The sequence below is a fragment of the Lampris incognitus genome, chromosome 3 (genome assembly GCF_029633865.1).
Source record: "Lampris incognitus isolate fLamInc1 chromosome 3, fLamInc1.hap2, whole genome shotgun sequence".
Classification (NCBI taxonomy): domain Eukaryota; kingdom Metazoa; phylum Chordata; class Actinopteri; order Lampriformes; family Lampridae; genus Lampris; species Lampris incognitus.
In genome coordinates, this window is record NC_079213.1 from 88,470,131 (window position 1) to 88,495,726 (window position 25,596).

Genomic DNA, 25,596 nt, shown 5'->3' on the forward strand with positions numbered 1-25,596 from the left:
GTAATTAAGCTATAATGAAGCTGGACACACTGACCACCTCAGGAACGACAAAGAGCAGGTCCCTAGCCAACCCACTCCATAACCCCCCACCCCCCACCACCCCGGCATCCATCCATCCATCCTGCTTTACTATCTGCCCTCCTCCTTTCCCTTCCCCCCCATAAAGCCTCTATGCAGCGATGCTGCCACCGGCCCATCAAAATCTGGGCACCGACACTGAAAAAACACTCCCTCTTTTTTTTTCCCCCAATTGAACCCTCGGCAGATGCTCCTTTTCAAGACCGAGGAGTACAGTGGAGGGGCCTCCTGCACCCCCAGATTTACCCCATCACACGTTTTAGAAAAAAAGCCGCAGTCGAGCCTGTTGTTCAGGTTAAAGACGACTCCCTAATCTCCCTCCTTTTTTGACATTTTTTTTCCCCATCTCTCGGCGGATCGCGCAGCATACGGTACTTGTCTGAGAACGATTGGAACCCCACACACACACACACACACACACATACACACATTCTGTCTATTTCCTGTCTGTTTCATCCTGCAGTCGTGCTCACCTGCAGTCGTGCTCAGCAAATGTAAAAACACAGTCCTGGCTGCTGCTTCGTTCGGCGGGACTCTCCACCTCTTGTGCTGCACCTCTTCATTCAGGAGTGATGCGCGCTGTGTGTATGTTTGCTCGTCTGCTTTCAAAGTCGCGCAACGGGAACACAGCCGTCTGTCTGATTTCAACTAGCAAGTGTTGCAATATGAAGCAATATGTGAACTGAGAGGACAAGCAAATATGTATAGGGAGAGAAGGGTGGGATGACGTGTGTGTGTGTGTGTGTGTGTGTGTGTGTGTGTGTGTGTGTGTGTGTGTGTGTGTGTGTGTGTGTGTGTGTGTGTGTGTGTGTGTGTGTGTGAGTGTGTGTGTGTGTGTGTGTGTGTGTGTGTGTGTGTGTATGGAACTGCATTTATATAGCACTTTTCTAGTCTACCGACCGCTCAAAGCACTTTACAGTGTATGCCTCACATTCACCCATTCACACACATTCACACGCTGATGGAGGGTGCTGCCATGCAAAATGCCAACCTGCTCATCAGGAGCAGTTAGAGGTTCAGTGTCTTGCTCAAGGACACTTCGACACGCTCTCTCGAGGAGGCGGGGATGGAATTAGGAACCTTCCAAATACCAGACGACCAGTTCCGCCTCCTGAGCCACGCTGCCTGCAGATGAAATCAGAGAATCACACAAACATATGAGGTTAAAGAATATGACAGGAAGAAGAACAAAGCGAATGCCAAGAAAAAGAACATCTCTCTCTCTCTCTCTCTCTCTCTCTCTCTCTCTCTCTCTCTCTCTCTCTCTCTCTCTCTCTCTCTCTCTCTCTCTCTCTCTCTCTCTCTCTCTCTCTCTCTCTCTCTCTCTCTCTCTCTCTCTCTCCCCGTCTGTTGCGTGGATCTCCCCCAGCTCTACTCCTTTTCTCCAATCTTTGTCTCTCTGTCTTTTTATCTCACACACATGCACTTTCTCCCCACCTAGCAAATCTCAATCACCCAGATTTTGCTTACAAACACAAATGCTCACTTTTCTGTCTCTCTTTATCTCGTCGCACACACACTCACACACTCACGCATGCACGCAAACACACACACACACACACACACACACACACACACACACACACACACACGCACTCTCTCTCTTCCTCTCCCTCTCGTTCATGGGGAAGCTGTCCAGCCATCTGAGTCACAGCGTCTCTCTCCGATTTGCTCTGTATGTGGAGAAGGGGCCCTTGCACCACCATTCTGTCACCCTCCCTGTCCATTAAGCTGTTAGTCACGCTCCGACACGCTGCACGACATGGAGGAAGCTACAGACAGAGAACTTGGCCAGTGGGATTGTGTCTCTGTCCCTTGTAGACAATGAGCCCCTGGAGAGACAATAGGCGTATATCCACCACTATCTTTCCCACTGTGCGGAGGCCATTTGTGAGTGTGTGTGTGTGTGTTTGCTTGCACACCTCTCTGCCCAAGTCTCGATGTCTGCAAGGCAGTGACTACATATACCAACCCCCATGGGTTTATGGGTTTCAAGTGTGTACATATATGATCTTTTGTCTGCAACCAGTGCTGTCTGCCTGTAAGCTTGTGTGTGTGTGTCTGTGTGTGTGTAATTGTGTGTGTGTGTGTAATTGTGTGTGTAATTGTGTGTGTGAGGTTGTGCTATTTGTTTTCCTCTGCATCAGTCTGCTGGTGTGTCTGGATTTCCTGTATATGTGGGTCTATGTGTGTTTGTCTGTGTATATTTAGTATGTGTATATGCTGTGTCATTCCTACCCCAAAACAGATGGGTGGTAAAAGGGAAATTCCATTCTTCGGTGAGGGTTAATGGCTCTCCTCGGGCCTGGAATGAAGCCCCTAGGGTTTTCCATAGTTATATGCCGATAATGAGATTGCTAGCTAGTTAGCCTGTGAGAGGCAGGGGCCCATGTGAGGAGATAATAACTGTTGTTAGCGTATTGCTATCAACTTTTACAAAATGCGAGCCAGGACATGTTGGGGAAAAAAGTTACAAAATGTCTTTCAATGTAATCGTTTTGGAGCGAGCATTGCAGCAAATGTTTAAAGCTAATCCTAGATGCCACAGCTCTCGCCTAGTTATCATGGGGGTCTGACAGGAAAGGTGATTTGAATAAATACCTCTCTTCTTGCTCCTTTCACATCTGTTCTGAGGCCCAATTTAATCTGAAAGTAAAATCAGAAGCTTAGATCGGAAAGGACAAAGGGGGAAATGGAGTGGATTGCACACCTCAAATAACAATTTATCTTGTTTAAAATCAATGCCAGGGAAGTTGACCCTCATTCACACGACGCACTTAATTTATTCAGCTTTGGTAAGCAGGATCGGCCCACGTTTCTTGACTCTTGTGTGGTCTCACATAAGACCTCTCTCTACCACACACACACACACACACACATGCACGCACACACACAGACACACACACACACAGACATGCACAGCATACATTTGGGAAACACACATTAGTATATTCAAGCACACATACCTACTCGGCACTATCGCCCCCTCTGCAGAGGGTTATTTATTACACTGAGCTAAATACCCATTGACACTTCATGCTTTTAGATGTCCCACTGACCCGGCCGGTGATTATCGATTCCCTCCGGCCGCCCCTACTCCCTCTTTTTTTCCTCATTCTCTCTCTCTTTCTCTCAACAGCCATTCGTTCTAATACCATGGCAGAACTAAGCTCCTTCTCTCCCGTAAGGTCTCCAGAGTCTTGGATGAATGGCCTTGTCTCTACTACGTCCAGATCAGAGTCCTAATTAAGATGCTCAGAGCTTGGAAAGAAAAAGAAAAAACATTGGCCATAGAAAGGAAATTGGTAGCGCTTTTGTATTGGAGACTGTCAGATGTTTCAAAGCAAACGTCCGTCTCCAGGGGAAGCTCAAGTGGACGAAGTGGAGCGAACATGGCCTTTTTTATTCTTTATTTTTTTTATCAGACGTGTCTTGTCAAATCAGACCTTGGTGTTTTAGTTTAGGGAGGTGGAGTGGTTTTCTACAGCCGCTTGCAAGCATCCATTCTGTAACACAGCTGGTGTTTTTTTTTTTCCTGTTCACACAAACAGCGTATGTCTGTATGATTCACAGAGCGCATACATTCACATATGACATGACGTGACGTCATTTTTTTTTTGTGGATTTTTTCTTCCTAATTGTACTTGGCCAATTACCCCACTCTTCCGAGCCATCCCGGTCGCTGCTCCACCCCCTCTGCCGATCCGGGGAGGGCTGCAGACTACCACATGCCTCCTCTGATACATGTGGAGTCACCAGCTACTTCTTTTCACCTGACAGTGAGGAGTTTCACCAGGGGGACGTAGCGCGTGGGAGGATCACGCTGTTCCCGTCAGTTTCCCCTCCTCCCTGAAAAAGGTGCCCCTGATTGTCCGGAGGAGGCGCTAGTGCAGCGACCAGGACACATACCCACATCCGGCTTCCCATCTGCAGACACGGCCAGTTGTTTCTGTAGGGACGCCTGACCAAGCCGGAGGTAACACAGGGATTCGAACCGGAACAGACCGCCATGCCACCTGGATGCCCATGACATTGTATTCTGTCTCATTCCCTGTCGATCTTTCATATGACTGTACCACATTACTGACTACTGGTTTCATTCTCTGCCCAGTCTGGAAGTAGCCCCCTTATTTTAGGCAGGTCCATTGACGCTAACACTTTCAGGGAATATCAAGTCCGACTCGCATTCCCACATGAGCCCAACACATAAAGTTGAGGGAAGGTTTACGGGTTAGGTAGCATGTGTGGATGAGACTTGATAGTTGGATATGCATGCAATAACCATAAGTTTATATGTTTGATTTCCCTGGTCTGGCCAATGTGTATGTATATCAGCAGCCATGTGGACGTGTCCTTGAGGAATAAACCTTCAACAATTCATTTTGAACAGTCTGCTGTTCTGTGTAAGACCTGCTGAAATTCTCCCGAAAATGAGAATACATTCACAGACCGCTTAACGTTTACGGAAGAACAAACACACAAACGTGCAAACGTGCACACACCCGAGGCCTTTTTATGGAGAGAACCGATCTAATGATAATGTCCTTACTGGAGATTGAAAAACGTATTAGATTCCAGCGTCTCACTCCAAAGCTTTCAGTGTCTGTTTTGCTTGCACTCATTTAATGAAGCTGGTAATCAAAGTTTAGAAAATTAAATCCCATTTTATCCTTGGTAATTCACCCCCTGGGTGCTGTAGTACCACTGAAGGACGTGAAAGAGTGTAAAGAGAGAAAGCATGAAGGTTGACCAGCGCCTCTTCCCCAACCGTATTAGAGGACGATGCGATCATTGCTCCGTAATTGAAGCGTAATTGGTTGTGAAGCAATGTGGCCGTTTCTTCCAAACAGATATGAGGTAAACACGCCACAGTGGCTCTGCAGCAGGGGGCTGACAGTCGGCTGTAATTGTGATGAATTCGCTGTCCGTTCCTGGCTCACGCTTACGGGTGCTGGAGATGAAAATCTGAGTTTGGCTGAGGAGAAACGCTCATGACGCAATTTAAAAAGCCCCCCCCAACCCAAAAAAAAAGGCACCAAAATGTAATTTTTCTTTATTCCTAAATCAATAGGTCCTGGTAGTCACCTACTTTTACTGGTAGTGCAATTGAAATCTTAGGATCTAACTGCAGGCGTATGGATACAAGACAATAGAAGGAGTACAATTTCATGATCTGTGCATATAGGCCATGGGTGTCCCAAGCCTAACTGGTTGACACCAGTTATGAATGTGTGAAGTGTGAATGTTTGGTTATCTTCTGCCTGTATCAACAAATGAATATACAATCTAACCACTTCCTCTTTCTCTCCTCCCATATTCACAGTGGGAAGAGGTAAGCGGTTACGATGATGCCATGAACCCTATCCGGACGTACCAGGTTTGCAATGTACGTGAGCTCAACCAAAACAACTGGCTGCGTAGCGACTTCATCCCACGCAAGGACGTGTTGCGTGTGTACGTGGAGATGAAATTCACTGTACGTGACTGCAACAGTATCCCCAACATCCCCGGGTCCTGCAAAGAGACCTTCAACCTCTTCTACTATGAATCCGACTCTGACTCTGCCACAGCTACTAGTCCCTTTTGGATGGAGAACCCTTACGTGAAGGTGGACACAATTGCCCCCGATGAGAGCTTCTTCATGCTGGAGTCCGGGCGGGTAAACACCAAAGTGCGGAGTTTTGGACCCCTCTCCAAGGCCGGCTTCTACCTGGCCTTCCAGGACCTAGGTGCTTGCATGTCACTGATCTCGGTGAGGGTCTTCTATAAGAAGTGCTCCACCACCATCGCCAACTTTGCCGTCTTTCCCGAGACGGCGACCGGGGCTGAGGCAACGTCTTTGGTCATTGCACCGGGCACCTGCGTCCCCAACGCCCTGGAGGTGTCCGTGCCTCTGAAGCTCTACTGCAATGGGGATGGTGAGTGGATGGTCCCTGTGGGTTCCTGCACCTGCTCTTCTGGATTTGAGCCAGCTATGAAGGACACACAATGTCAAGGTGAGTCACTTGGCTGTGTTCGTTTCAGGTCACTCCAGGGTCATTTGTTCATTTATGTATTCATCCTCTGTACCCGCTTAATCTAATTCAGGGTCAAGGGGCTCTGGAGTCTATCACAGAGCAGACTTTAGATGGAAGGTAGGGAGACACTCTGGACAGGTTACCAATCCATCACAGATTCTGGGATCGCATAACTTTATATTTAGGGCACCGAGGTTGACCCAAACACAGCTTAACACTATTGTCAGCAAACCTAGGCACTCACTGGAGGGAGGCAAGCATAAAGAGAACGCCTCAAACAGGATTTATAAAGTATCCCATTATCACTATTATCATGACAACCAATGCTCTTTTGCAGAGAGACTGGGTTGTTATCTTGTGCAAGAAAATTGCTACTCCACACTGTTGTTCTGTATAGAGGCTGAGTTTGTGTCAGTTTGATCAAGAGACAATCTCGCCAACTGCTAGACGAGGCAGGCTGCCCCATATCCCTCAGCCATTTAAATGGGTATATATACTCTTCCAAAATAAACCCGGGAAAAATCTCTTATCGGTGTATGAGAGAGAGAGAGAGAGACAGACAGACAGACTGGGCAACAAGTTAGCAGGTTGCCCATTCCCCCTGACCTCAGTTTTAACCGGCAGCTGGTTGACAAATACACAGAAATGCAGGAGAGGCTGCCAGTTTATGAGGAAGCTGAGGCCATCAGGAAGGCCTGATGAAGAACATGACAGGTTCATAGAGGTCGAGACCAAGGTGAATTAAAATATTCGGGTCTCGACTATAATGGAAAGCAGGTGACAGTGAGTTGTGGGGAGAGGAGGAGGAGGAGCAGGATTTGAGAGAAATGTCAGGAGGAGAGCGAGGAATTAAGCCCAGGGGGTGGGGATGGGGGGCAAAGGTCAAACGAAGAGATGGCAAAATGAGGAACAGGAGCTGTCAGGTTTATGGAGCTCAAGCGTCCATTGCGATCCAGCTGGGATTGTTCACACGTGTGCAGGTTTGTGCTCATGAGTAATTTTGGTGTGTGTTCCCGTGTGTTATCATGCAACAGCGCTGATTCTACTGTTGCATCACTGGTGGGCCTCAGAGGGCTGAATCCTCCCTCTAAAGCAGATAGATGAAAGGCGTGAGGGGTCCTCTGGAAGGATCTATATTAGTGACCTCTCAGCGAGGAGAGGGGAATTCATTAATATTGCCAGCCTCTAGCACATCCTGCATATCGAACTTCAGGAGAGAGAGAGAGAGAGAGAGAGAGAGAGAGAGAGAGAGAGAGAGAGAGCGAGCAAGGGAGAGAATACACAGTAAATGTAGTGAAGTCTCTCTCTGTGTGTGTGTGTGTGTGTGTGTGTATGTGGTTTAAAACTCATTTGTTTGTTCATGGCAGCTCAAGGTTAAAGTTCTGGCGACTGGGCACTGATAAAACAGTCTCTAATCAAGCCTCTGTAGAAACCACTGGGGAGATATCTCCCTCTTTTCTCCTCCCCTTACCTCTAATCCTCTGCTGTCTTCTGCTCTTTCCTTCTCTCTTCCCCCAATGCTTTCATGTGCCGACCATCCCTTTGTCATCCTCTGTCCTTGACTCCTCTGGTCTCATCTTGGCTTCTCCTCATGCAAACCTACCTGTCCTCATTCCTCTCTCTATGTGCCAGCCTCCCACCCACCTCCTTTTCTCCTTGCATTCTCTTTTTCTTAATCTGAAGGCCATTGCGCTCATCAATACACCACCAGAGTTACAGTAAGGATGTGGGCATGAATATTAATCAGCAAGATTATTTTTTTCTTTCTCTTTTTTTTCCTTTTGGCTGCTTCCCTCATTTCGCTCCACATACTTCCCTATTGCCATTCTTCTGTTTTTTTTTCTCGTTTTTTCCCTTCCTTCTTGCACCACACTTTCCAATTTCAGCATGCACTCTAATCAGTTCCTTGAGCACCATGCACCGGATGAGAGGCTAAGAGATGGTGTGTGTGTGTGTGCGTGCGTGCATGTGGAAAAAAAGCAGTAAAAAAAAGAAATGAACCTGCAGGATTAGCATTTTCTTTGCCTCTTCCTCTTTCACTAACTCTCCTTCTCTTTTTCTCACTTTCTCTGCCTCTCTTTTTTTCCGCCCCTCGTTCTCTTGTGGCTCCCCACGGGGGGGATGAAAGGAAGGGGATGACCCCTTTGCCTCGCTGAAAGATAACTGATCAGCACTTTCAACCTTTCACAGAAAAACTTGTTTTTTTTAATGGGGGGGGGTGGGGGGTGTCTCTCAATCTAGGCCAATTTGTTCAGGGGCCAGTGTGGTCTTCCTCTACTGTTTAGGAAAATGTATATTATTGTAACGTGCATGGATAAGAAGACACGCTGGCCACTGGCTGGCGGGTCTGACCCTTTAGTCTAGCGGTCAGCGATGTCTCCTGCGGTGCAGGCGATACAGGTTCGCTTCCCGGCCGCGGCAGTTCCTGTGGTTGCGTTGTCCCCCGAATTCGCTACATTGGTGTCAGAAGTGGGATGGTGAGACCGTAAGGCCATCGGAAGCGTAGGCGCCCTGAGGCGTGAAGGAGCTGATATGCTTAAGCACGGGGACGCGCTTCCCGGAGGAGGGGGCTAGTGTAACGTGCATGGATAAGAAGACACGCTGGCCGTTGGCTGGCGGGTCTGACCCTTTAGTCTAGCGGTCAGCGATGTCTCTTGCGGTGCGGGCGATACAGGTTCGCTTCCCGGCCGCGCAGTTCCTGTGGTTGCGTTGTCCCCCGAATTCGCTACATTATAGTGCCTTGTGGTGCTGGACAATATGGGAAATAGGCCGTATTTTTACAATTAATCTAGACAACAAAATTGTGTACGACGATATAACAACGTCCATATTTTATCTCACTACAATATGACTGAAGGACAATGCACCATAGCATTGCATTCATGCCCAGCCCTAGTTCTTTGTCAAATGAACTTACATGAATTGTTGAACTAGGCGTAAGAGGCGGGTCCACCTGCTAAACTCTCAGGTCATTTCACACCAATTTATCAGTTAGCGTTTCCTGTTAGCCCCTAACTGAGTCATGTTGGAAAAACAAATACACTCAACGCTAATATATGCTGTGTGGGAGACTAATGCAGCTTTGTGCTAATATTGAACATTCAAAGGGGGGGGGGGCAGGAACCATAGCGCTGACCCCTGATGGCCTCGATGAGGGAGCGCGATAACGAAGCCAGAAGCGGTGTTGATTATAATTCTAGGGGACAAAGATGACAGTGTGTCCTTGACAGTGATGAGCAGACGTGCTAGCGGTTTGTTTCATCAACTGTCCCCTGTAAACTTTGCCTCTCTCACCTGCTCATATTTTTTATTAAGCGCACGGCGGACCCGTTCATCTTTTAACGACACAGTTTATCAAAGATATGGAGCCTGCCAAAGGATTCGAGACCATAGTGCCTCTGTCATTGCTTCTCTGCACGCCTGTAACTTATCACCGTAGTTATAAACTTCCAAACAGGCGGCCATAAACAGAGGTAGGGCATCTACAAAGGCCAGCATTGTTTCCTTCAGATTAAATATGCATCTCCTGGTGGAGTAGCACTGTAGTTAAAGCCAGGTTGAAGGTAGATTCCATCAAACACAACTCGATAAATCTGATTTATTTATTTATTCATTATTTTTTTGTTTATTTTTGAATCAGGAACATTCAGGAACATTTATTTGTCATTTCATTTCCATGCACCTGCACACATGAAATGAAACAAAATATTGTTTACCACAGCCCACAGCAGTGTAACTCAGAGACAAAAACACATATCCAAACTACAAGAACACATTTATCCAACCTGTAAAAAAACTAGAAAACAAAAACATATATATAAAAAAAAAGAAGACACCGTCCAAGAGAGTGAACGCCAGGATGACTGTTGGATCTACCAGTCTGCATGGGCTAGCAGTTAGCTTAGGCTGCCCCACTTCCGTGTCCTGTCAGACCGCCCTCGGTCTTTCCTCTTCGGGTGCAACTCCAGGCAGGGCCGTGGTCCCGGGGCCCACAGGACGCAGCAGACCAGGCTCCCCCAGCCGATCCAGCGCCAGCTCTCCCAGCCATCAACTGAAGACAAACTTAGACACAGACTTGGACAAATACACTACATGGACGGTACTGGGCGAGGCCGCTGTAAACTTGAATTTGTGCCGCCATCTTCCCGCCATCCTTGCGGGTCAGTTTCAGCAAAAAGGAATTGATAGGAAAGAGGGAAAGATATGGACTTAAATTTCAAGAAAAGCTTCTTAGCATTGACTGCATAAGGTGTAAGGGGTTTCTTGTGCGTGGTTAGCTTTGAGCCAGTAAGGCATGTGAGTGTTGACGCGTGCGTGAGGCTGTGCATGTTTGCTGCAGATAGCCATGTTTGTATATACATCAGCATATGGTACAAGGTACTTGCTGATTCTCAGTGTGTATGTATTATTGTGTTTTTCCAAAAAAGGGTGGAATTCAGATGAAAGCACCATGCCAGGGTTCTGGCTCTGAGGGTTGTGTATGTAATTTGGGCTGACAGTCTGTTCATGTGAGTACTAGGTTTATGCAAAAAGCTACATGCTGCTCAAAAAGCCTTCTCCGCCTCCCCAGCACTTTGTAAAGGATGCGTGCTTTACACACATGGGCACACACACACACTCAAAAATGCGCACAAACACATATGCTCAAATGCAAATTGTGGCCTGGCCAAAGTTTGTTATCAATGAGCACCACAGTGTATCAGACATAGGCCTCAAGGAGTGATACAGCACATATATAAACCATATTTTAGCAACCCTCACTGAATATAACCTACAGAACATCACAAGACTCAGCGAGCAAGACTTCCAGTCCAGAATGTCAACCGTGAGAAAACCCAACACACCCACACAGGGATGTAAGCTCACTGGAAAAAAGATAAAGCTCGTTATCATCATTGTTAGTTGCTCTTTCAACACCTTGCTGATGAAATAGTCACATTTTAGTGGATGACATCATCTATAACGTGTAAATATCAACCCACAAACATGAGTTGGTTTGATCTGCAGGTTTTGAATGAAACCAATCAAAGGTTACACCCTTGGAACCATTTTATCAATGTCTTGTATCAACATACAGCCCTTTTCTCTCTGGTCTCTAATAAATATAACCTTGGACCACTTCTTCAATAATTGCTTTCTCTCTCGCTCTCTCTCTCTTTTCATCAGCTTGCAGCCCTGGCACCTTCAAGTCCAAGCAGGGGGGGGACATCTGCTCACCCTGCCCTGCCAACAGCCGGGCCAGCTCCGGGGCGGCCAGTGTGTGTTCCTGCAGAAACGGGTACTACCGCTCAGACACCGACTCGCCAGACTCGGCCTGCACCAGTAAGTGAAGCCAAAGATACACAGGCGGAAGCTATTTACTGCTAACATATGAGATTAAGTTTACTTAGTCCCTGTAAGGTGGTAGTGTTCCCCTGTGCCAGTCCCCCTTGCCATAGGACGAGGGAAGAACTGGGAGACCTCACACTGACGGGTTTGTCATGTTGTGAACTGTTCATATCTCGGCACATTTGAAATGAGCAACCACCTCAAAAGGCTGCCGAACGAACAAGATGATTCACCTCTACGTGAAAACAATCCAGTATAGTCAAGGGACTGCAATATTCCCCCCCCCTTTTTCTCCCCAATTGTACTTGGCCAATTACCCCACTCTTCCGAGCCGTCCCGGTCGCTGCTCCACCCCCTCTGCTGATCAGGGAAGGGCTGCAGACTACCACATGCCTCCTCCGGTACATGTGGAGTCGCCAGCCACTTCTTTTCACCTGACAGTGAGGAGTTTCACCAGGGGGACGTAGCACGTGGGAGGATCACGCTATTCCCCCCAGTTCCCCCTCTCCCCCAAACAGGCGCCCCGACTGACCAGAGGAGGCACTAGTGCAGCGACCAGGACACATACCCACATCCGGCTTCCCACCCGCAAACACGGCCAGTTGTGTCTGTGGGGATGTCTGACTAAGCTAGAGGTAACACGGGGATTCGAACAGGCGATCCCCGCATTAGTAGGCAACAGAATAGACCGCTATGCTACTCGGACACCCCGGGACTGCAATATTCTCTCAACTCACAATGAATTTAACTCACAAAATGTATAAAGAGAAAGGGAGGAAAGACGCTGGCATGGGGGAATGGGCAACATGTAATTGCCAGCATTGCCAGCCGTGTACTAGCAATCATATATAATCACATTCCCACAAGAAAGGCAAAGGCTAACTCACTTCTCTAAAGTGTGACCTAGTAGCAGTGAACGTTTTATCAGCCCAGCAGACTTCATTCCCATCACACTGCATGCAGAGCAAACGGCCCAACTCGCCTTCCCGGTCTTATCCAGTCAGTTATCAGCTGACTCCCCAGCCGCCCCGGCCCCTCCACCCTATGCAGTCCACCTCAACCTTATATAGTCTACCCCCTTACTATAGCTGCCGCTGTTCAGAGAAAGAGAGAAGAAATGCATCTGGTGGAGAAGAAAACAATTCACACATGCAGGAACTAATCCATTCACTGCTAAAGAGAGAGGCAGGTCTTTTTTTTTTCTGTTGTTGTCAGGGGGTTTGTTTGATTCTCCCACAGTGCATCGAGAGATAAGGCTCCAGTAATTGGATAAGAATTGCCCGGGCTCTGCCAATAGTTTCTCTTGCTCGTCCCCCCCTAGCACTTTCCACACTTGCACACATGCACACACGCACACATGCAAAAATGCACACACATGCACCTCCCCACACACACACACACACACACACACACACACACACACACACACACACACACACACACACACACACACACACACAGACGATGCGCGTAGGCAATTCTAATTTGAAGTCCTGTCCTCTTTTTCTCTACAGAGCTACTGCAACAACCTCTTGTTATACAGAAATAAAATCTTCTAGTTAGTGTGGGAAAAATGGACTAATACCCAAGCACAGAGGATATTTTATAATTATTGGGTCATGAACTGTGTCTAAATAGTAAAGGAAAAAAAACAACTGAAAAGATATGATCAAAAAACCAAAGGCAGCAATTTCAAAAGTTTGCACCCATAGTACTCCCTTATACAGTTGCAGCTTAAACCATACTTGTCCAGCACACAAAGCTATAGAAATATATGCTCGTAGAATGATATGTAAACTTCTGCTTATTAGGATGTTGTGTACAACAGGTAAGCTACTCTCAGCATGTGTGTCACTATGTACTCTAGTCTCTCGTTTTGTTGTCATATGTCTCAGCATCATTGTCACCAGGGCATATTTACAGCCCTTTAAGATGGAAACCATCAACTCTGCATTTCTGATGTCGTGTACACCATCCATCTCATCCCCCTTTGTTTGTCTTCCTTCTGTAGCTGTGCCGTCTGCGCCTCGCAGTGTCATCTCCAATGTCAATGAGACCTCACTGGTGCTGGAGTGGAGCGAGCCACGTGACTCGGGTGGCCGCAGCGACATCTTCTACAACATCATCTGCAAGAAGTGTCTGCCTGAGCGTGGCATGTGCTCAAGATGTGACGACAACGTGGACATCTCACCGCGGCACCTGGGGCTGATGCAACGGCGCGTGGCTGTCCGCAACCTGCAGGCCCACACACAGTACAGCTTTGAGATCCAGGCGGTCAATGGCGTGTCTAACAAGAGCCCATATGCGCCGCAGTTCTCCTCTGTGAACATCACCACCAATCAAGCCGGTAGGTTTTGGCCACTGATGCTCGTAGATGTTTAACTATCTGGTGTGGATACTGGATTTGTGGGCATGGAATAGTTTCAAAATCAGGATAAAAATTAAATTCAAAAAAAGTAAGACAATAATTTGAAAGAATAAGTTCCGTGGTCATAGGAAATTGGTGATCGTTTCTTGCATGCACGTGGGAGTGTGTTACATATATCCCCTTTGAGCAAGGATTGAAGAAGGGAGACATTCCTCTGAATGAGCTTAGAGAGGCACCTTTTTTACACACCCACATTGTGCTCTGTACTAACGCTGCTGCAAATAGCAATAGCGAGGCAGTGTGTATTGAAAGCGTTGAACCTGCAGTATTCTAGCTGCCCACTGGTTCCAGCCCACCACTCCTCCAGCCCACAGCAACAACAGTAAGGAGGCCAATGTGGCAAGCTGTGCTGAACGTAATGTAATTTCTCTCGCAGAGGAGATTGAACCTCAGGTGATGTATGTGCAGAGTTATTTAGGGAAATGCTGGGGTTGGGGCCATGTCTTTGCCACCTTCTTTTTTTCCTATGAGATTTACTTTCTAAATTGAATGTCGGGGTTAATCCCATTTCAAATTGAGCATACTGCATGGGTGCATGATGAGAATGATAAGAAGTCTATTTCATTTTTTTGTTCGAATTATCTTTGGAAACTGGGTATTTTTGGCTGGACGGGCCAGCCCTATGAATACGAATGTCCCTGACTGACTGACTAACTGAGCGACCACGTTAGCATGACTGACTGAGTGATCATGTTTTGACTGACTGACTGAGCGACCACGTTAGTGTGACTGACAGTGATCAGGTTGACACAATCGGGCTGCTGGATCAGGGGGCCAACAACGTCATTGAAGTTACACGATTGGTCGGCCGAGTATCGAGAGACATGAGGGAAAGCACACATTTAAAGCAACCCAAATAGCAATCACTTTGACAAAACACTCATTGGCAAATTCACAGAAGGATTGTGCAGCTTTTGTGGCCACTAAACCTGCACAAATAAGACTAAAAGAAACCTTATAATTCTCAAAGCACCCGCAAAGAGAGAAATGCACCACTAACTGTGCTGCAAAGCAAATAGCGTCTTGGTGCTCTGGTGCTATTTTCACATAGGTACATTAGGTAATATGAATACATTTGGTGCAAAATTGGCCCCTTTCAATGCAATTGAGCCTCATGGCAAAAAAAGTCCAACTCACAAACAGCAGCGCTAATAGCCACATGTAGTTACAGTGAAAATTATTGGCATCTTCAAAGAGTTGGTGGTAACCAACGCCCAGACTTTCCAGTGATCGTGGCAGCAGTGATTGTAGCCAGGCGAAGGCATCATCATGCCAGGGGTGCAGGTGAACAGGTATTTTGCAGGAGAATATCACTTTTGATTTAACTGAGACCAAAATAATTCACAGATACAGATTGCCAGGTCAAACAATTTTTGCTATACTTGATGACATCGAGGATGACATTGAGCCTACCTACTGTGTTCTTGACACAAACCCACTATGCATACTTTGCCACATGGATAATTGCAATCAGACGCAAAACAAGGGCAAATTGCACACAGCTGCAAAACTTTATCGGTGTGTTTGCACTGTAATATCATCATTCACACAATATGGTTAGTGAATCGGACCTTGAGACGGGGCAGATATTAGTTGCAAGTGATGCGTAATTCATGGTGCTATCAGTGGCTGCAATCCATCCTTTGTGAATTTGTCTGTCAATACAGGGTGACTCTTAGAAAAATGAGAGTCATCCGTAGACAGAAACAGATGAAAGAGGAGGGGGTGTTAACAGATAATTAGAATAGCTATACTTAATGATTAAATTTAGTTCCCTTTCAAATCAAACATACCAAGATATGAATGGAAAGCATTGTTCTTGCAACTGCATTTATAGCTTCTTTTTTTTTTTTTACTCCAACATAGCTTAATACCGCTGCTGCGGTGCTTACCCTACACTTTGGTCCTTGTGAATTGGTCGTTGTATGTCCAGTTCTCTATGTTAAATATATTCCCAGCGCAGGGTTAGACAGCATCAAGGATTATCCCTGCACCCTTTGCTACTTCCCCCCACTTTCTCTCTCTCTCTCTCTCTCTCTCTCTCTCTCTCTCTCTCTCTCTCTCTCTCTCTCTCTCTCTCTCTCTCTCTCGCTCCTAAAAGAAGAATCAGGAATGCCCCTTGTTTGTGAACCGAGGGGTACAGAAGTTCCTCGAGAACCCCATGTGAGGGCCTCATTGTTTTACAAGGGGCTAGATTCTGGGTGACAGAGACCCCTGTCCATCCTCGGGTGCCCCCAGGTCAGTTGGGGGTGGGGGGTGCAGATAGAGAGGGGAAGGAGAAGTGGGGGGTAAAAGCAGCCATGATCAGATTATCCCCTGCTGTAGTTCCAGGACCATCCGTGTGCATGTGCATTCAACTTTTAAGACTAAAAATAAATACTGGGGGTGGGGGTGGGGGGTGGGATGGATGAGAAGCGCTAGGGGTGCCAAAGGGGCAGGGGGCACCTCCATGGTTACTCCTCTGTCTTCTTCCGAGGAGGGCCTCTAATCCCCCGGGCTGAGAGTGACTCGGGGATCAGCCCAGGGTGCATTGTCTTCTGGAGGGAGGACGAGCTAGAGAGAGGGACCAGACTGGCGAGGAAAGGCGTTAACTGGGGGACGGGTTGGTGGAAGCCATGAGCGAGTGAGAAAGAGAGAGGGGGGAGGGAGGTCTGGCAACAAAGACATTATAGAGGGAGAAAAGTAATACAAGGGGAAAGATCAGAGAAACAGACCTGGGGATTAAAAAGCTTTTAACACAAAAAAAAGGGTGGGAGGGGGGTTGAGGGAGGGAGAAAGACAAGAAAGGGGGATGGGGGCAGACACAAGAAAGGGAAATGTAGGACTTGATTGGTGAAAGGTGGGAAATATAGACTTTTTGGAGGGACAGCGAGCAAAAAAGGAAATCGGAGAAGGGTGAGTGCAAGAAAACTGAGAGTTATCATTTTTTGCTGAGAACTGAATAGGAAGCACCGCAGTGGGGACGGAGAGGTGGTTATGAAACAGAGTGGCTGTAGTGAAGAGAGAGTGAGTCAGAGGTGCAGAACAAGTCTGAACTTAGACAGGTGGAGGTGAGGGAGACAGGGAGGCAGACAGGACTTTACCAGTAATAGGCACATGTGAACAATGCATGGAAAGCTCAGGTGGGTGGGGTGAGTGTGTCTTAGACATGCCTGTGTGTGTGTGTGTGTGTGTGTGTGTGTGTGGGTGTGGGTGTCTGGTGTGCAGTTGGGTGCTTGAATGTACACAATAAGTTGGAACATACGGTGTTTGTGTGCAGTTGTGCATACACAGCGCACACACTATTTCCCAGTGCATTTATAGTCCAGTGCTAGCCATTGCAGAACTCCCTTTCTGTTCCCTTAGCCTGTATCTATCCCAGATGAGAGCTGCAGACAATTATTTCTTGAATGTTGCCCAACAGAACCAAATTACTCTAATAAAGTAAAGTGAAATTCTGATGTTTCAGAACAAACTACCAGCCAGTTCTTCGTTGCCTCTGGTGGTTAAAAGGAGAGTTATGCTTATTTTTCCAATCACTTCCTCTTGCAAATGGAGCAGTAAAATGTGTGATTTTCAAAATGTTACTCATCCTCCCAGTACCCATATTAGTATCCTTATTAGGTCAGAGGCACATGAGCTGTGTTACCAGAGAGTAAACTATCAAGTTTTGTGGTTTGATTCTCTTGCAGTAGGGGAATTAGACCCACCCGATAACACACTCCCTGAAGTCTTAGGGGAAGAATCAGATGTTTGGTGGGTGGGGCGGCAGGCTGAGGTGGAGTGTGGTCCTGCATACCAACTATCGGCAAGACCACTCACAAAGTCCAAGTATAAGACTTTGAATCCGGGCTTGTTCAACCACACAAAGGGTGCAGGAGTTGGAAAACATGGCATGGTGCGCAGTAAATAATGTTAAATTTCCCTTCTTTTTTTTTTGTCTGTCCCTTTCCAGCCCCCTCTGCAGTGCCAACGGTTCACCTGATGGCGGCGACGGCAAGCACCATGAGCCTATCCTGGCTGCCCCCAGAGAAACCCAACGGAATCATTCTGGATTACGAGATCAAGTACCACGAGAAGGCAAGTGGCCGTATAAACGCAACGACTCAAAATGAGATTTTATTTCATCTCTCGTGGCTGCCGTGGCATCTGCTTGTCTTTGAATATGGAAAACAATACCTTGCCTGATAAACAAGACTGTCACAGCGAGGCAACTGTCGCTGTTTCTCCTTTTCTTTCTATCCATCTGCTGTCCTGTCAATTCCGTCCTCCCCGTCCCTCCCCCTCTTTTTCCCTTCCAATATTTCCCTGCCGTTCGATTATCCTCTGTACTTTTCTGTTTGCCTAATTCCATCCCTCCCTCTTCTCATGTCTATTCCAACCCACCCACCCATTTCAAAGTTTCACTGTTTTCCAGGCGCCCTGGATTTGCCTCAGGAAAAGAACAAAGGCATTCAGAGTATATCTGCTCAGTTTGTTGCCTTATTCCTCTTTCATTGGATTAACACCAAAGCTCCAAGCTCTCGTTCCATCTCTCGCTCTCGCTCTCTCTCTCTCAAACTCACTCTCTCTCTCCATATTTTATTCACCAGCCTTCACAGTGAGATTGGTTGCCCATGGTCAGGGAGGCTCGAGAGTCAAACAGTGGATGACAATGAATATGCAAAGGGAGGGGAATGTTATATTTTATACTTTCATTTCTGTCTGGCAGGATCAGGGTGAGGCCATCGCCCACACCATGACCGCCCAACGGAGCTCTGCCCGAATTGAGGGCCTTAAGGCCGGCACGCCATACATCGTACAGGTCCGCGCCCGCACTGTGGCTGGTTACGGCCGCTACAGCAGCCCGGCCGACTTCAGCACCAACCTGCAAAGTATGTCACATCTATACCGATTTTATTGACTTGGAATACAGTGAGGTATTTCTGGTTTAGCAGCGATACCTCCATAATAGTGCTCTGCAGCAGCTTATGAACACGATAGAGGCTCAAAAGCTTATTGAGCTTAAAGCTACTATGTCCATTTTTGATGGTGAAAAACAAGATTCTAGTGGGGAAAATGGCTTATGACATAGCTGGAAATCTCCCATTGCTCTCATAATGGAGTAGATAGCCTTGATTTTGCTGATCATCAATTAGAGTACAAGAAACCAAGTCTGACTGGCATCTGTGATTCCCATTCCCCAGATGTTTGCATTCACTTTAATACAGCCAGTAGAACACAAGGGCAGGCATCGTGTTATGCAAGCATTCGAATCTGTAGTAGATGTGGGTGGCATGTAAGCCTATAGATAGACCCACAGCAAAGTAGAGAGGGTCAGTTCTGCCTCATAAAATTGATTTTCCTATAATGAGTCTTGTGTGGGTGTTTGTTTACATGACGGATTCTTTACGTAACCTCTCTCTCACCTTTGAACCATCAGCCGACCCGCAGAAATCACTGCAAGAGCAGCTGCCCCTCATCGTTGGATCAGCCACTGCCTGCTTGGTCTTCATCATTGCTGTTGTGGTCCTCGCCATCGTCTGTCTCAGGTCAGAATCCGAAGCTGCCGTTAGCTGCTGAAACAATAAGTATGATAGATGAAGCTGTGATACTGTGGGGAAAATAGTTACTCAATGTACCATGGCGGTAGTCCAGACAAATAAACAATCAATACTGCCGCTAGCTTAGACTGTAAAAGTAGCATCATACACTTATAGACTTATTTGTCTTCAGATCTATAGCTTGACCGTAATTTAAAGGAAGAATTTGCTGAAAAACTATCCCTCTCATGTTGGGGAAAAAAAAGAGATAAATTCAAATGTCAACTTTGTTTGCATGTCCTCCAAACCACCACCCCCCAACAGTCACGATGGATTGCTGTGCCACCTGTGAGACCTCTGAATGCCAGATTAGCGTTCTGAATCTGTGCATAGTAAACAGCTTTGGCTGAAATGCTAGCCTGCTCACTGGACACAGCATGGTGGAGCAGCTGCGTGGCCTGATAGGCCTGCCCTCGTGGCCCGACATTCTGAGTCATCCGTGTTTGCTGTCCAACCACAAAGAGCCCAGATGCAACCCCGTCCGCTGGGTCTAATTGACTCGGAAGATGTTGCGTGAGCATCTGCTAACGCCTTTTCAAAAAGCCTGACACTGCTTCGGCTGAGCCTAACCGCAGTCGTTTATCCTTATACCCCTCATCTGTCAAGCAGGCAAGAGCAGTTACGTTTGTGCTTGTGTGTGTGTGTGTCTGTGTGTCTTTGTATGTATACATATGTGAAAAGTTTGCGCCCAGCCCTGGCTGGCACTCATCGGGCTCTCTTCCAAAACCAGTTCAGGTGGTGGTTGACAAGTGTGGGCATTGGTCATGCAAGACTACCTAATAATCTCCCTGGCTCAATCTCCTCTCCTTCTCCCCCTCTCTTTGCCTCCTCCTTTCAGACTGCTACATTGTGTCTCTCTCAGTGTCTTGGCTTAGCCGCTGCTGTGCATGCCACAGAAGAAGGAGAAAAAGAAAAAGGAAAAAAAAATAGCAATAATAGAAAACACCAAGCCTCGGCATATTCCGGAACCTCATTTGAATTTGAAATGAGATGCAAATCACCGGCGGGTATTATTGCCCCGGTTACTGGTTAGACAACAAAGGAAGCACATTAACATGTAATTTCAACAACCCAGCCCCCTCACCCCTGTCATCATCATTGTGCCCCCTACCCTCCTCCCCCCTCCCAGTACAGAGGAGAGATGGAGGGGGAAGATGAAGATTCTGAAAGAGAGAGAAAGATGGAAAGAGGGCACAAGCGGGAGACGAGCAATAGCAAGAAGACGGAGAGTGAGAGAGAAAGGAAAACAGAAAGAAAGAACAAGAGCAGTGCGTGGAAGAGAGGATAAGAAGGAGTGAATTGAAACAAGCTGAGTGATTTCTGATGGGCGAGGAAGACCAGACAGCTGAGCTTGCTGTTTGAGTCTGTTATTGTCTCGACTGCTCATTTCTGGAAGGGGGAAGTTGTGTGTGTGTATGTGTGCACAAATGGATGGCTTTCGCTATCTCGACTGCTCATTTCTGGAAGGGGGAAGTTGTGCGTGTGTGTTTGTGTGCATGAATGGATGGATTCCGCTTGCTATTTCAGACAGCGGGATGATATCTTCATGTGTGTATTCTCATGTTACAATCCCAAAGTCTGAGTCACTTTACCGCTGGGCATTGATGCAATCATTTTCTGTATCCCAGCTTCCAGTGCTAAAAGATTAAGACACACCATTACTAAGCAGCTTCGCTGTCTGTCTGCGTCTCTGCAGACATTAATATGGATTTCTCCTCATGCTTTTGTTCCTGCCCAGTATTGCACCCTGCTGTGTGTGGAAACCCACGTGACTCAGTTTGCATTTCCCCTCTTTGTCTGCAGAAAGCAGAGGAACGGCTCGGAGTCGGAGTACACAGAGAAGCTGCAGCAGTATAGTAAGTCTCTCTGCCAAGCTTCCTCGTTCCTATCCTCCAAACCGGCAGCCACCAACGTAGCCCACCGACTTGCAGTTGCTAACTATTCACTCTCTTTCTTCGAATGTGTTACATGTCACACGAGACCTTGAGCAAATAAAAGATAATTACTAACTGACACAAGTGTGGCTGCACTTGATTGAGCATTTAGTGTATAATCAGATGTTGTTTGCAGTAGTAGGTGCAGTTATAACCATTTGTTTAATTGTCCAACATGGTGTTAATCAAGTTTGTGATTCCAGAAAAAAAAGGGGGTTACAAGTTCAAGTTATTTGCCATGCGGCGTCAATTCACGTGCCTGTTCTTGGTACTGAATCCCCCATAGTAACACCGGGAATGAAGGTCTACATTGACCCCTTCACCTACGAGGACCCCAACGAGGCTGTCCGCGAGTTCGCCAAGGAGATCGACGTCTCCTGCGTAAAGATCGAGGAGGTCATCGGCGCAGGTAACCCACCAAAGCTCCTGAGCTACAGGGGGAAGACTGCTAGTCACCTCCAGGCCATACCGTTAGAGGACTTCACGCCAAGCGGTACTTTCACTCAATTCATCGCTCGCCCTCTCCTTCCTCCCCCACCTTCCTCACCCGTCACCCATTAGGACTCCCTTTGCAGCGTTGAAAGTATGAGAGTTGTCTCAGCCACTCTCTTTAAGTTCAAGTTGTTGCGAACTGTTGCAGTTTGTGTCCTGTTTTAAAGTAGCGTGGCTCAGTCGTAGCACCCTTATGTTGTTCTCCTTGCCAAGTGCCTTCAGAGCAGCTTGCGCACACTTTTATTTGGTGGATTGTCATGGTTTCCACTGTGTCATCAAAATGAAACCCAATCCTGGAACAGGAGAGGAGCTGTTCACAGAAGCTGATTTGTTTTCATAAAGTGTGATGTAAAAACTGACTGCAAACGACTCAAAATCCTCTTAATGGAAACGTTCTGCTGAGAGAGCACAGCAAATTACATTGAATAGCTTCCTGTCATGTCCAGGATTAGGCCATCTTTGATCCCAACCACATTGTAAGTGTCTTGAAGGTCCTTTTTTTTCCAAAGAGGCTAGTACTTTGTTCACCTTATTTAACCATTGTCCTCAGCACTTATCCTCAGCACTTATTGGGTTTCCCAATATGTGGTTGTTCATTTCCTTTAGACACCCCTCCCCCAACCTTTGGTGTTGTAGCCAGTAATATATGAAATGTATTTGATATATTTGATAGTAATATTTTTTGCTAAAAAGCTGCAGGACTGTGCCAACTCAGATTGAGTTCTTTTAGTGTTGTATCTGAGCCAAAATGGAGGACGTTGTGATGATGGAGATGGAGTTGCTACCGCTACCACTACTACTGCTACTACTACCAAAACTGCTACTACTACTACTACTACTACTACTACTACTACTACTACTGCAGCCCTTCTACTGCTGAGGCTACTACTTGAAACCCATCGCTTCCCAGCCTTCGCCTTTTTAAGTGACAAACCCTCAACCCCTGTCTTCCCTTTCCCTTCCTTTCCTGTACCCGTCCATCCCTCCATCCCTCCGCCCCCCTCCTCCCCTAACTACCCTCACCCTCTCTCTCTCTCTCTCTCTCTCACACCCCTTTTTTGTCCCGTTGATGCATTGCCTTGTTTTTATCGCTTGGCGTAGACTCTAAACGCAAAGCGTCCAACACCTCGAAGACCACCAAGCTTCTCTCCCCACCACTCTCTGCCTCCACCCCCCGCTTCTCTGCCCCCTTCGATGCGTAGCCCCCACCACCCTCACCCCCACCCTTTAACCCACACCTCCCCTATCCACCCCCCCCACCCTGCTCTGACCGCTTCTTGAGTCTCCCATTAGACACTTGTTGTTGGTCACGACACACTTCAACATGCATTTTATCCTCCCAACATTTCCTAGTTCTTCCAACAACCCTCCACACCATCCCTCACCCCCTCATCATTCTTTTGTATTTATTCTGTAGCTCATGTAGCATATATTTCACATATGCTAATGATATTACCACCAATATCACTGCCACCATCCCCACCAACACCGCCTGCTGTAGAACACTGGCTCTCTCGCACTCTCGCAGCCGCCCTCCTCCCCTTACACCCACCCACCCCACCCCTTCCCGCTATCCTTCCCTGGCTCCTTGGTTCTAACCAGTTAACTGTCCCCTCTCCCCTCTCTCCCCCCCACTCTCCCCACTCTTCCATCATTCCTCTCTCCCCTCCGTCTCTCTCTCTCTCTTTCTCTGGCTGTCTCGCCCCGCTCTCACAGGAGAGTTTGGGGAGGTGTGCCGTGGACGTCTCAAGCTCCCCGGCCGCCGGGAGATCATCGTGGCCATCAAAACACTAAAGGTTGGCTACACCGATCGCCAGAGGCGGGACTTCCTGTCAGAGGCGTCCATCATGGGCCAGTTCGACCACCCCAATATCATCCGTTTGGAGGGCGTTGTCACCAAGAGCCGGCCCGTCATGATCGTCACTGAGTTTATGGAGAACGGCGCTCTGGACTCTTTTCTGAGGGTGAGAAGAACATACAAAACTAAGAACACACACACACACACATCACCACCACCTACAACAACAACAACAACAAACCAGCATAAGCTCATAACATTAGTCTCTTTTCATATGTGATCTTATCAATTGCGCAGTACAGTCCGGACAAATAAGCACATCCATATCTCCTGGATCTCGCTATTAGTTATCTCACATTCATTGCTGCCAAAGAAAAGGCCTCTTAATCTCTTCAGTAGCAAGGGATATCTGGCAATCCTTGTATTCAGGCAACTGGTGACATTTACAGAGAGCTTAGTCTCTTATGAATCACCGTCTCCAAGTCACATCAAACATAGTCTGCCACGATGGGGGGAGTAATGAAGGAGGTAGGGAGATAGATAGGAAGCATGCATGGTTAGGGAGGAGCACAGGAAGAAAAGGAGAAAGAATATTCCGGCGAAATGGAGGATGAAATCCAGGAAAAATGCAGCGGAGACATCCAACAAACATGCAAAGGAAGTAAGGGCCATAAGAGGGACGACTACAAGCAGACAAGGGAGAAGCACATGCTCCTTTGAATGTCCATCCTTGATCTAAAATCCAGTTTATCGTTGTCTATACCTGTCTTCGTTTTCCAGCTCAACGATGGGCAGTTCACAGTAATCCAGCTGGTTGGCATGCTGCGTGGCATTGCAGCGGGCATGAAATACTTGTCAGACATGAACTACGTACACAGAGACCTTGCTGCACGTAACATCCTGGTCAACAGCAACCTGGTGTGTAAAGTGTCCGACTTCGGCCTGTCTCGCTTCCTCGAGGACGACCCTTCGGACCCCACCTACACTAGCTCATTGGTGAGTGTGTGTGTGTGTCTCTGTGTTTTCATTACTTTGGAACTAATGTAGTATATGTCAGTATCCTAAAATGTGCTTCATGTAGCGTTTGTGCACCTTAGATTTTACTAGTTTTATGTGTATATGGTTGTGTGTGTTTTTGTATCATGCACCCCTGTATTGTGCATCTACGTATCCTTCGACTGCGTTTTTCTCACCCTCTCTCTCCCTCTTGTATTTGTGTGACTCCGTGTTTGTGCTCCATCCCCCCCAGTACTTCACGCTCACCTACTCATTCGCATATCCACAGGGCGGCAAGATCCCCATTCGCTGGACGGCTCCCGAGGCAATTGCCTACAGGAAGTTTACCTCTGCCAGCGATGTGTGGAGCTACGGAATTGTCATGTGGGAGGTCATGTCGTATGGCGAGCGCCCATATTGGGACATGAGCAATCAGGATGTAAGATTAAATTAAAATGTTCATTTCAAAATGTCACACTATCATTTGAGGACAGACAAAATTACCCAATACAGAGGAATGCACACTTAATTAATATTCTACTTTGTAAAAAAAGCGGTTTTATACGGCAAATCCTGTAATATCATACACTGAATTATTATTTTAATGCTAGTAGTCATTTTGTACAAGTAGATAGGAGCTTTTTAAAATGGTGACTGGGTTCACATGGGCTGAAACTGAAATACTTCTTCTACCCTCTCTTACCAAAAACTGATCCATCTTCCAATCCACTAACGCACAGGGTGAACACTATTACCTTTTAGGGCCACTCCATCTTTGGAAATATTTCCATATAGCCATTAACAAATCCCTCTTGATCTGCAGCTCTGCCAATCCATCGATGCCCTCAGGAGTAGTGCTCCTCTCTCTCCCTTTTCCTAAATCGACACTCCTCACCATGTGTTGACTGTCTATTATTTACAGCTCCAAATTAAAATATCCTTGGTCCCTATCTAACGCCTTCCT

General features: G+C 47.1%; 1 protein-coding gene across 3 annotated transcripts in view; it reads left to right on the top strand.

Annotated features, from left to right (window-relative positions):
- The window catches only part of LOC130110736 (ephrin type-B receptor 3-like), a 39,153-nt gene that overhangs the window by 1,088 nt on the left and 12,469 nt on the right, over positions 1-25,596 (top strand). For 2 of the 3 annotated variants that reach the window (XM_056277918.1, XM_056277919.1), the window contains exons 2-12: positions 5,402-6,074; positions 11,262-11,417; positions 13,435-13,770; positions 17,786-17,910; positions 18,542-18,704; positions 19,253-19,361; positions 21,216-21,268; positions 21,621-21,755; positions 23,555-23,802; positions 24,417-24,632; positions 24,922-25,071. In XM_056277918.1, the coding sequence (XP_056133893.1) occupies positions 5,402-6,074; positions 11,262-11,417; positions 13,435-13,770; positions 17,786-17,910; positions 18,542-18,704; positions 19,253-19,361; positions 21,216-21,268; positions 21,621-21,755; positions 23,555-23,802; positions 24,417-24,632; positions 24,922-25,071 (2,364 nt within the window). Of the gene's footprint in view, positions 1-5,401; positions 6,075-11,261; positions 11,418-13,434; positions 13,771-17,785; positions 17,911-18,541; positions 18,705-19,252; positions 19,362-21,215; positions 21,269-21,620; positions 21,840-23,554; positions 23,803-24,416; positions 24,633-24,921; positions 25,072-25,596 lie in introns of all 3 variants that reach the window. The other variant, XM_056277917.1, reaches the window with a different exon arrangement.